This window comes from Balearica regulorum, chromosome 1, assembly GCF_011004875.1.
Source record: "Balearica regulorum gibbericeps isolate bBalReg1 chromosome 1, bBalReg1.pri, whole genome shotgun sequence".
Lineage (NCBI taxonomy): Eukaryota > Metazoa > Chordata > Aves > Gruiformes > Gruidae > Balearica > Balearica regulorum.
Window position 1 is genome coordinate 131,657,644 of NC_046184.1, and position 12,981 is coordinate 131,670,624.

Sequence of the window (12,981 nt, forward strand, 5' to 3'; positions counted from 1 at the left end):
CAGACTAAGAATGTTATTTGGGTAGAAAGAACACTTTTGCTGCTGCAACCATGCAGATAAAAGGAACTTCAGACACCACAACAATAAAGTTCAGTGATCATAACTCTCCAGACTCCTTACACGCAATGGTGCAGCACAGTCACAAAAGTAGTAAGAAAATTTGAATAGTGACAGAGTTACCTGAGATTAAAATACCAATATTATGTTAGTAGATACACACAAACAAATATTTCATTTCTTGTATACACTTTTTTTTAAAAAAAACCCCAACTAAATCATATTGTACAAGGGATGAAGGAACCGAACCATTTTGAACTTTCAGTTAGACTATGTATTAGCAGTTTTCTACTTTTGTTTCTTCCGCTTCAAACAAACAGAACTGAAATGACTGCATGGTACATAATTAAAATGTATGTCAGCAACCTGACCAGAAATACAACAGAAATTGATCAAAACAGTCTTAATTTAACTTAATCACTCGATTCTGTGTTTGACTTCAGCTAGGCTACAAACAGCTTTTAGACAGGAAGTATTTTATTATCTCCGCATTTGAAAGATTATTTTTCAGTAACCCACTTTTTTCCCAATATGAGTTAATTCAATGTTTGTGAAAGTGAACTACTTTTTCTAATACATTAAACAAAGAGAAAAAATAAAATTACTTGGTGAGACTCTGAAGGCAACTCAAATGTAAGAATTTCAAGTAATTCCACAGACCTTGACAGAGTTGCTTTAAATTTGCATGCATATATCTCAGATCAAAAATTGGTTAAGCTCATTCTAAATGAATAAGCATTTATTTTAAAATATGATAAAAAGACTATTTTTCCTGGGAAGTTAAAAATCTTTTACTTCTTGGGTTTTAGACTGTGCAATATATTTTTAAAGAGTTGATGCATATTTGCTGCTGCTTTCTGATTACTGAAGAGTTATATAAATTTTTATCCTTAGAAAGAAGGTGCCTTGTCATACTGACTGAGGACCTGCTGACAGAAATGATTTATCTACTGCTGTAGTTCAGATATGCCAAATAGACCATGCCATTATTCTGTTTGTTGTGCAGCAAACTGCATTTTGAGTGACTGGCTTGACAGAATTATCAAGGAAAGGCAACCCTAAAATTTTACAAACAAATAAAAAGGTTTGGAGTTTTCTAACTGAGGAGAGACTTTTGAAGTGAGCCTTAGTCATGCATGAACTTTTGAAAAAATGTTAACAGACAGCTAAATGAAAGCAAGCAAAGTATAGTATCAGCATACTTTTCCAGTCAAATACTATCAGTAAAGAACTGGCAGTACCTTGAAGGTGCTCTGCCAGGTAGCTGAATCTAGTACAGACGAGAGATTAAGCTGTGATTATAGCACTTACTAACAGTTTTATGGATTGAGTTTTATCTCCTTTTTCTTCTGTTTTAAAAGCAAATTTGCTCAGTGAGGATGTCCACAGACATTATCTAAGACAGAACAATTCTCAGGTTGCAATAATAGATTTTTGTTTGTGTCCTCTGTCACATACTTGTCACAGTATGACAAGTATGGTGAAAATGCCATGTTATTTTGAACTGAATTAATTTCAGTTTATGATGTTGTGAAAATAAATGAAATAACCCCCCCAAATATCTGAATAGACAGATCCATGTTTTTAATTCAAATGAATTAAGCGGAACTGTGTTTATTTTGTCCTGAAGTCTCAGTCACGTTTCTGAAAAAATTGCACAAGTGGCCTAAAATAGATACAATAAAGCTCAATACCCAAAGAACTAAGACTTAAGTCCTCATTCTTTTTGAGTTGATGAAATCTTACCCACTAAATTCAACACAACCAAAATTTCACTTCAAAATGTAAGTTAAATTCATGGCAGTAGTCAGAATCTGAAAATTCATTCCTTGTAACCCCCACCTCCCTTTTCAAGACTGGCAGAAGAAAAATCAGTGACTGCTTTAAATCTTTCTCCAACTTCTCACTCCCTCCAGGGCCAGAAGTAGAAGCATCCCCAAAGCAAGCATCACATGTCTTTGGGAGCATGTTACGGAGCAGCATTGGAGATACTGCACATTTGCAGGTGCCGCATAGCCAAAAGCAGAAACCAGTTCTGAAACCAATTCTGTGTTAGGATGTTGTTTCACATACTGTATTTATTTATTTTTGGAAAGAGGGAATCTTGTTTCTAAAAATCATCAAACCTTTGTTTCAAAAAAATGTATTTTTTGCATGAAAAGAATATTTAGCATATGCAGCCACTCAGAAATAATGCTACTCTGCACTTATTTTCTCAGCTATTAAACTTCTTAGATTAACATGTAATTTATTATCACTGTGTTACCATTAGCTTCAAGAAGTGTCACACTTAAGGAAAGGTTCCTTGAATATTGCTAGGTTTCCTTACCTGTTCATATCATCTAGATGTTCAGCAGCAAAATAAAAACTTTTGATCTTAGGATGGCAGGCTTTGAATGCGCTGTAGAGGAAAAACATAATTATAAAAATGTAAAGGCACAACTCTTTGTTTTTAAAGATAGTGTGGTCACCAAGGAATGAGATGAGTTCAGATCTTCTGAGTTGTTGGATGCCCCCAAACAGTACAGAAACATACAACTTTTAGGATTGTGCCAGATTTCACCAAGTAAAGTGCTCTTCAACTACCCCTTTCTCAATAATTTTTGACTCATATGTGCGTAAATATTGTTCAACAATCACCTGCAGTGTACTGTATTTGGATAAAGTTAACCAGTTAAGGATATAATTTTATGTATCAGGTAATTTTGCTGATATACCTATAGGTGTCAATTTTTCCTACACAGAAAATTGACTGAACAATTTATTTGATACAACAGAAAAACTCCTCACATCCCAATGACCTTGATATTACCTTTAGTGCTAATGACTGCGTTTCAAACAGAAAAATGTGATGCGCTGATTGACTTCTGAAAAGCTGTTACAAATCAACACTGTGTTCTTGAGGTCATTCTAAGCAATGGGCAATTACATCTCATCTTTTCTTTCTACCAAAGTAATCAACGTGACGGGGCCGAGAGAATTACTGCATTTCATACATAATATGAAATAAATTACTAGAAAGAATTTTTTAACTGTGCTGGATAAAGATTTGTGGCGAAGTATTTGAAGATCCAGAAAATGCATCTGAAAGTAATTAATAATTTACAGTACAGAAGAATAATTTTAGAGAACAGCCTGAAAGTCTCTTCAAATAAGAACAAAAAAAATGCATAACAGTCCCAAAGAAAATAAGGAAAACTGCAAACATGATACACGAAGAACATCATCACCATTTTTCCGAGACACAGTGGATTTTATATAGATATATAAAGAGATATATAATATCATAAAATAATTTGCAACTCTCTCTAATACATTATGTCTTAGAAAAATGGTGATGATGCTCTTCATGTGCATCATGCTTGCAATTTTCAATATATATGCCTGTGTGTGTACATGTATGTAAATACATGAAAATAGGTTTTAAGAAACCAGCGATACGAAATAGATATTCAGAAAAGTTACTGCTAGTAAAGGTAATGTAAAATTGAGACAAAAAGAATTTCTCTAACACAGAGCATGACACAATATTATGCAAGTGAAAGCAGATGTACAGTGACATCTGCTCAGTTTAGAAAGACATCATCAAGTTACTGAGACCCAAAACTTGACTTCTTAAAATTGTTACAGCATCTGTTGTCTGGATTCTTAGAGGTTTTTTCTTTTATCTGCCACCCAAGCAAGGAATTTTAATAGACACATTTTATGTTCTACTATCCAGTAGATACCAAAACAAGTAAAACAAACAATTTAAGCAGGGTGCAATTCTGAGAAATGAGTTGACTTAATGCTTCTGCCCCAACAGAAAAGAAAAAAGGAAGCGCTTCAGCAATGTAGCCCAAGGACACAGGACAATAAGCCCAAGCTGATCTATCTTTTTTTTTTTTTTTTTAATACAGGTTTCATTTTCTGCCCTTTGAGACCATCATGAAGAGTAGAGTTCATCCTGAAGAGATATGCAGACCAGCTGATACAAGGTCAGTGTCTTCTTTAGAACTGTATGTACTACAGATCATACCATTTTACTTTTGCAATTGCTTTTCTGTACAAATTTCAGTGATTCCACAGTCCTGATAAACTTAAAAGAATGGTAAACACCATTAGAAGGCAAGGCAAAAAGTTTTCAACAATAATGACTCTAAAAATACCTCTGTGGGAGTATGCATCTGTCACATTGCTACATATGCTTGAATTTGCATCTAAATAAGAAATGGATTTGCGCAATGGCACAAATCTGGACAGTAGCACACACAGCTAGGTGAGAAGACGAGTTATTTGAGACCTTTAGGTCATACCCCAAAAATATAGCAAATCACTGGCATTCTCTTTTCTTACTCTGCCTCAGGACTGAGACACTATGTCAGCAAACGTTGAGATGGTGCTAACAAATCTGGAGTTACATTAAAATTGATGCCTGGCCATGAACTCAGGGACTTTTTTATTTGGATGGTCTCTTTATTATGGTTAAAGCTCTTCATTGAGCTTAAAGGTATCACAGACACACACTCCAACCCCAACTCCAACAAACAAACCCCACCAAAAACAGAAAGAAAACAAAAGAAGAGAGGAAAACCAGGAAAATAAAGGGACAGAAGCAGCCAAGCAGCCTTCTTGCTCTTAATTAATTTTGCTCTAGTCAAGCACTCTGATTCATGCTAAAGTAAAAAAACCCTTCTTCAGGAAAGATGGCACACAGAAACCACACTGAATTTGCCTGTATGAGCTTATTCTGTGATACAACCAAATGATCATTGTCATGAAGTCCATTGTCACTGTTTTAAGGGAAAACCTTGTCCTTTGTTCCACTTCTTTTTCTATTGTGTCATTGCATTATTTTTGAGCATACTTACTACTTCTTGCGGCATTCACTGGCTCTGTCAATTTTAAATTCAGGTAGACTGATGAATCCTTCTGCTTTTTCATCCTGCAAAGACAGTCCTAGATATTACTGTTGTTAAGGTGTCAGAAAAAAACCCCACTGCACTGAACACTTATAGTTATGTTCACTTGCCTTCTTACATAAGGAATACTAATGTATGCTCTGCTCTGGCAAACCTCCCACAGAAGTCACTAGGAGTTCTGCCAAAGTAGTAAGACAGATCCCTTGGTGTAAAATACAATTTTAAATATCCAGTTTTTTCAAACAATTTCACAGCTGACACAGCATTTGGAAATATACAAAATGACCAAATATATTCAGGCAATCAGTTATTATAATTAGTTAATTTTGGGGAAAGATGGAGTAATTAGTAAGGGGAAATGCAATCTACTGTAAGAAATAGGGAAAAAAGCAATTTCAATGTGTGCTGCTTACCATCTTTATATGATATCACAGCTAAGAGGCATGATATCTCTTCAGCTACTTTCACATCTCTCCAACACTTGAGAGAAGCCATCTGACCTTCTTCCCCTCTCCTCTAAAGACTTGCACAGTTTCTTTTATCAGCTATTCAATCTCCCTCAACTTTTCACAATTTGAAAGCATTATTTATTTTAGGCCACTAGTACATCAATAACACAGATGCTTTTATTTAACTGCTCATAACTTTGCATGAGAAATTAATACAGGATCATGAAAGTGAAGCTGCAGAAAACACAAATGTATATTATGGAATTCCACAGAATTACATCTTTTTATCAGAATCTCCGTGGTTATTTATGCTGCATATGCAGTCCATATGACCATATGCTTTCTTAAAAAGAAATAAATAAATGACACAAATCAGCCTATAAAACTGGAACTAGAGCTGTTTTGTGGAAGGTACAATGTTGCAACAGGTTCTGCTGTGCTGGTTTTGGCTGGGATAGAGTTAATTTTCTTCACGGTAGCTGTACAGAGCTGTGTTTTGGATTTGTGCTGAAAACAGTGTTGGTAACACAGGGATGTTTTGTTACCGCTGAGCAGTGCTCACACAGAGCCAAGGCCTTTGCTGCTTCTTTCACAGCTCCACCAGTGAGTAGGCTGGGGGTGAAGAAGGAGTTAGGAGGGGACACAGCCGGGACAGCTGACCCCAACTGACCAAAGGGATATTCCACACCATATGATGTCATGCTCAGCATATAAAACTGGGGGAAGAAGGAGGGGGAGGATGTTTGGTGTGATGGCATTTGTCTTCCCAAGTCACCATTAAATGTGATGGAGCTCTGCTTTCCTGGGGATGGCTCAACACCTGCCTGCGTCTGTGGCCATGGTTATTTGTGTGCCACAGCAGGTATACCTCTGGAGGGACTGTGAGCCAAGGATAAATCCACGTGGGAGAAGGTACACCTCAAAGCATCTGTGGCTGTGGCTAAGTCCATGCTGCAATAGGTGCATCTTGAAACATCAGTGGCTGTGCATGAGGTCATGCTGGGGCACCTCACAGCGTGTGGCCATGGATGAGCCCACAACAGTGCAGGTTTACTTCTGAAGGCATTGAGGCCCATGGAGAAGGCCACGCTGGAACAGGTGCACCTTGAAGTGACTGTGGCTGTGGATCAGTCCATGCGGCAGCAGGTGTACCCCTGGAGACACTGTGGCTCATAGATAAGGCTCCACTTGGAGCAGGTACATCCCTAAGGGACTGCAGTCTGTGGATAAGTCCAAGCTGGAGCAGGGGCAAGGGGAGGAGTTCATTGCAATGTTAAACCTGATGGTCTGGCCCAAAGGGACCGGGGGTGGAGGCTGTAATGGAAATACCTCTACATTTTTGTAACCTATGATTTGAGTTGCGTGTTATAGGAATTACTGTAGCAGGAACCACCTGAACCAATGGAGGACAAGCCTTACAAGAAGCAGTGCAAGTGCAGCAGTGACCCAACCCGAGCTGGCTTGGGTGCCCAGTAACTCCAAGCAATACTCCACCTCTTCTGTCCTGAGTGATCACCATAACAGATGGAGCCCAAAGTCACAGACTAAATGAACTCAATGGACAATCTGTGGACATTTCAGGACATTTTACAGACATTTCACAGGGGTGGTCCACAGACTAAGGGAATGATATCTGCATATTGTATCAAAAGATGGGAAGAGGGCTGGTGGTTAATGAGGTTGTATTGGATAATGTGGGACCTCAGCATGATGTAAATGGTATGGAAAAAGGGGTGGAGAATGTATCATCCTGCCAGAGGGGAGTGAGTCAGTGGCTGCATGGTGCTTAGCTGCTGGCTGAGGCAAAACCACAACATCTTCATTAGCAGGTATTTAAAAATCGAAAGGACACTGTTTAGAATAATCTTGCTATTTCTTTTTTGCATGGTTGCCTAAGGAAACAAAATTTTGGCAAGAGCACTGTTTGCTTGTCTGTCCATCTGCCACTGAGGCTCCCCCTGCCAGCTTTTGAATCTATTGGTGATTGCAGATGCTTTGGTGAGGGAGCTGAGGTCTCAAAAATAACCAAGTCTCAGCAAGTCTGAGGGAAACTTGGGACGGGGGGGGAGACAGAGGCACTCAAATCACTGGCCTCTCCATGGGAACGTAAGGCACAACTCAGTGCTTCCACGTGCTCCTTGGCCATAGCTGGTGACCAGTCATCTTACTTGTAGATATGAATTACCGCCCTGATGAAGACCTCATAGTAGACCATGATGAGGGAGGATGGAGAGAAGGGAGTTAGGGTTACTGATCTGAAGCTGGGATGAAGGCACAAATGGGATGAGTCTGTGGGAAAACAGGCTTTGGTAACTCTGTTCATGGAACAACTTGCTTTCTGTCTACTCAGGGAAAAATTGAGGGTCACAATATTTTAAAAAGGTTATTTACAAATGCTTGCAGTGATTAAAAAAACAAGTCCAAGTTTATCCACATATTGGCAATGATTTTATCTCAGGATATTTACTAATGACACTAATAGGGTTTAAAATTAAGGTTTCCTAACTCACTGGCAAAGAGCTTTTTTGCTAAAGCTGATATAAATAAATGTGTATCAATGCAGAATATGTTGCACAATCAACGCTGCAGCACCCTTAAGTTCAGCATATATGAGCACTGAAATCATATCAAAAACTACAAAGAAGAAATGACAGGAGAACACAACTGAGAAAACAAAAATGTCTTCCTTAATTGCCAGAGGTTTTGGTGATTTCACTAGCAGAGATAAACAAGGACACCAGGCAGCACATCATTAAAGTTTACACTCCCATGACTAAGCTTGAATGACAGGATTAAATAACTACTTTTTCCCCTTTCAAAGGTTTGAGGATAGATTTATTCTAAACTGGTATGAGCAGGACACAGGAAAATGAGTTATTTCTCCTTGTAGTAAAAGGTGAATTTGAAGGACGAAATATCTCTGGACCTTAATGGCAATGTAGTCAGGCAGTTAGTATTCATTTCAGTGTGATTATTTGGGTGGATAAAGTTATTCACATACATAAGCACTCAAAACATTGGCTTCCCACTAAGTCATGACAACAGGACTACATGGGCTACTGTTGAGACAATGAGCACAGATACTTACCTCTTCATTGATATACCAATATAGAGATGTATCCTTCAGGACAAACCAGTATTTTTTCCACTTCTGGGAGAAATAACTCTTGGCATCTTTCTTTTTCCAAAGCCAGCCTTCACAGTCCCCTCGACCAAGATCTTTACATGAGATCCGTCTTTTGCTTTTTCCGGGAATAGGAGCTGAAAATGACAACAAGTTGATGTGAAAGCATTTGACTTGTCCACTAAATCAACAAGATGGCTAGCCAGAAAGCACTATATATTTGCTTAAGAAAATTAATTAAAAATTTCAACCTCAATTTGCCATGAATAAATTATTACAAACTTTCTATTTTGACCACAAAGTCTATGCAAGGCACCATAAGTTAAAAACCAAAACAAACCAAATCAAACAATGTTCAGCAACTCAAAGAGCTCATATTCTATGGATAAGAAAAAAAAAAAAAACAACACAGAAAGAGAAGACATTACAGAGAAAAGAAAGGCAAGGTATTTAAAAATAAGAAAAATGTTTATTTGTAATTTTCAACAGATTAATATTTCATATCAGCTTAAAATACACAGCATTTAAATTCATTTACTTTCACACTTGGCAGCCAAATACAACTATGCAAGTACTTCCTGGGTATTCAAAAACCTCTCTTTGCAGCTCCTTTTGCAACTAAACAGTTCTTAAGGGCTTTGTACTTCTAAATCAAAGAGGAACAATTTATTATGATATAAATTACCTGACAGCTTAGGTAATGAGCAAGGGCTGCACTAAGGCCTTACATGAACACAGCTAGAAAAAACCAGCCCTGGCCCTAAAGAGGCTAGAGTCTAAGTATTCAAAAAAAAGACAACAGCAGATATATGTAGGTAGAGGAGCATTAGGAAACTGAGACACCAGTAATGGATTAATACCTTCACAACCTGATCAACTGAACTAACCATTGGATCGGAGCTAACAAGTTCTAGTTCCTCAGATACTATAATACCACAAACATTAATGCTGGCAATTCCCTTCCTACCAATACATGAAAACAAATGTAATTTTTACCTTTGTTCTTCTTTTTACTTTTCTGCTGTAGAGAAGACTGCTGAAATGTCTACAAGAAAATCAAAATGGAAGAAGTGAACATACAGTGTTTATATTCAACCACATCCTTATCGTAAAAGAAGTGTAATGTTGTGAACACTGAAGTCATCACCAGGTAACACCAGCCAATGAACTTAAAGGCCTAAGAAAAAAGGTAATTTTAGTTCATCTGTTCATAAAGTTGTAAAGCAAAAGCACACAGTGGAACATCTTAAAATAGACCACAAATTAGTTTGCCAAAACAACTAAATTTTCTCTTTAAAATAGTCGCTCTTCTCTTGTTCTGTTAATAAGGAAGGAATGTCTTCCTTTGGTTAGTATGATAGTGAAGCTACACAGCCTGTGCGTTTCTAATACATCATCTAACTAAGGTCTTCCTGACATAAATATGCAAATATGCAAATTAACACACTGCCTAATGCAGGGGTGAAGGCATTTATATGATAGCCTTTAGAACATCAGACAATTTGCTCAGAAATGGGCCTAATATTTTTAAAGACACCAATAAAATTCTGCTAAATCACAGCTGGGAAAAAGTCTCCCCCCAAAATATTCTGAAATAGAAAATACTTTATTTTTTACCAGGTTTTGACTCGAAGTATTTCCTTCCAGTTGATCCACTCCCATGAACCAACCCATTGCCTAGGCAATGAGACAGGATGGAAATTATTCCTTTACTTCAGATCCTAGCTTATTAAAAATGGCAATACCTATGAACACATTTTATGGTCATTTCTGTTAAAAAACTTTAACTCAGATAATCACCATCACTCTAGTGAATTAAAAAAAATAATTCTGTAGTTAATCATCCCAAAATTTAGAGACATTATTTTAGTTGTTTTGAATTTTAGTTTTCTATAAATACAGACAAATGTATTAGAGCTGAAACTAAGAAAAGGCCACATTAGAGTGTCTGAGCATTAAAACCTATTTCAGCTTACCACGAATCAATACAAAATCCAAAGCTTTTGTGCCACGTGACAAAAATAAATCTAAGCAAAGGCACTGACAACCCTGTGAGCCCAAATCCTGTTCCTAGCAGGTAAGACAAACCCTCGCCCCAGCTTACAAGGCTCCCTTTTCAATTCAAGGAGCTGCTTTTCTTTTCATTTTCTCCTCCTCGCTTCCCATACACCTGAGCTCACATGCAGGAGGCTGAGGCTCAGCTTCCAAGGGATGTCTCGCTTCACAGCTGCAAATACTAACATGTCCGTGGGGATAAATTACCAGCAATATAACGAGACTTAAGTGTAATATAAAAAAATCAACCGACTCAGTAGATGTGCTGATCCATTGTAAACAGTATCTGAAGAAAGCTACTCAACTGTATTGCCACCTCAGACGGTCAAAATAGGCCTCCACTGGGAAGAAAAAAGGAGCCCATTTGTTTTCATTCCCTGGCTCTTGTACTTTTTCTTCTGCTACCAGTATCAATTCAATCAGCACCAGCTCTCAGCAAGCCGAGACAGCAACACCATCCCAACTTATGTCACATGAAATATTTTGACCTGCACAGGACTAAGAGAGATCTTTATGGCCCAGGAACAACAGAGTGATTGGGCAGAAGTGTGCAAGTAACTCCCTCTTAGAAGCTTTGAAAATCCTTTCCTAACTCAAAGAAGTTGAAAAAATACACACATGCACAAACCCAAAACTTTAGCACTTCTCAGTTCACAAGCCAGACAATTTCATTCTGCTGCTTCACTTTTCTACACTACTATTTTCAGAGTGCCAAAACAGAAAAGGAAAACCTCTGCTTGGTTTTCGTATAAGTGATTCCAAAAGCAGATGAGAACAATATTAAACATTTCGTCTGTAAATTGAACCTGCACACGTGTGCTCGCACCTCTCAACTTCTGAGTCACTTTTTGGGAAGAAAGGGCAATGAAAGGGTATCAGTTTTTAATAGGAAGACAGCATGTAATTTAGACATCTAGCCATTTTTCCACACATTATGTCATATTGCAAAATAGAAAGGTTTTATTAAATTCAGTTATTATTCTAAATTAGCTCATTAAATTAAATTATAATTAAGGACAAAATCTACAACTGAGTGAAGTTCCTGGGAACAATTCAACTGACTTCAATGATTTTTAGCTAATACTTTAGATTTTACATAGACTTCAAGCTTCAAGTTGGTTTGTCCTTTGCAAAAACAGCACCAGCTTTTTTTTTTATTTTTACCCAGAAGATGTATAAGCAGTATGCATTAGTCAGTGCCATTCAGTTTCAAACTCACATGACATGTAATCCAAAAAAACCCAAGTGAGGGTGAAATCTAAAAATGTTTCTTCTGTTGCTTTTTTTAGGAAATCATCGAATGTGATCTGCAGCCTCTTCCCAGTTATTAGATAATGCTTAATGTCATTTTCTCAGTGCTGTTTAGAATCACAGAATGACAAAGGAGGACATGTTCTTCATCCTGCTCAAAGCAAGGCTTGCTTTGAACCCAACGCTGGATCATGTTCTTCAGGGTTGTCTCCAGCCTGGATCCAGCTATCTCCAAAGAGGGAGATTCGACAGCTTCTTTAAATGATCTGTCCTAATGCTGGCCACCATAATATTTCCCCTTTTACAGCTTAATTCTGCGATGTGGCAAATATGGAAATAATACAAGTACTTGTTTTTAATGCCATAAACCCTAAAAATATGGATTCACACCAAAGCTAGAAATTTAGCTGTACTAAAGCAAGTTTGCTGCAACATACTGTTTAATCACCCACCCACGAGGCCAGATTTCAACATATGTTCACTGCATTTTGATTTTGATACATCTTGAGCTTTGAGAAACTGCTTTCACATACATCTTGTCCCAGTTTCCAAGAATTCATCTCTCCTACTAATTCTGAGAGCAAGCATGAAATGAAATAGAAAACAGCATTCTATATTAAAGAAAGTTGTTAGTAACTCAAAATAATAAATGAAATGGAAACAAGACTGCCACTGAAAACATGAAATAGATGAATACCTTAACCCAAATGGAAGTTGTCACTCCTGAAGAAAATGTGAAACTGTTTAGACATATTCTGAATTATATGCTTTCCAGTCACCCAAAATACAATTAGCAAAAATTTCCATTGTCCAAAAGCAAGGTGTTGCTTGATGTTTAACATATATTAAAACTCCCTTGAATACCCTGAGCCTCAGTTTTTTGAATGCAATAATTTTCTCCTGTAATACGTGATGTTTGAGCTTGCCGTATTTAATAATAAACCTAAACTAAGCCCTCCGACAAACGCACGTATAAGCAGAAAATCAAAGAAACATTTCAGGAATATACTTGTCTGCTATCAGCAGCCTCCAAAGCATATGTATTTCAAGATGAAAAAAATATCATTTATTAAAGGGATTTTTGCTGTTTCTTTTTAACAAAGGTGCTAGTCTACCTCTAGCCCTAACTTTTGAGGGCTTAGCT

The 12,981-nt window shown here is 37.4% G+C and overlaps 1 protein-coding gene across 8 annotated transcripts in view; it reads right to left on the reverse strand.

The window, feature by feature from the left end:
• The window catches only part of CNKSR2 (connector enhancer of kinase suppressor of Ras 2), a 232,707-nt gene that overhangs the window by 56,988 nt on the left and 162,738 nt on the right, over positions 1-12,981 (reverse strand). For all 8 annotated transcript variants that reach the window (XM_075775023.1, XM_075775019.1, XM_075775012.1 and 5 more), the window contains 4 exons: positions 9,528-9,576; positions 8,496-8,668; positions 4,908-4,981; positions 2,387-2,458 (listed from right to left, as the gene is read on the reverse strand). In XM_075775023.1, the coding sequence (XP_075631138.1) occupies positions 2,387-2,458; positions 4,908-4,981; positions 8,496-8,668; positions 9,528-9,576 (368 nt within the window). The remainder of the gene's footprint in view (positions 1-2,386; positions 2,459-4,907; positions 4,982-8,495; positions 8,669-9,527; positions 9,577-12,981) is intronic.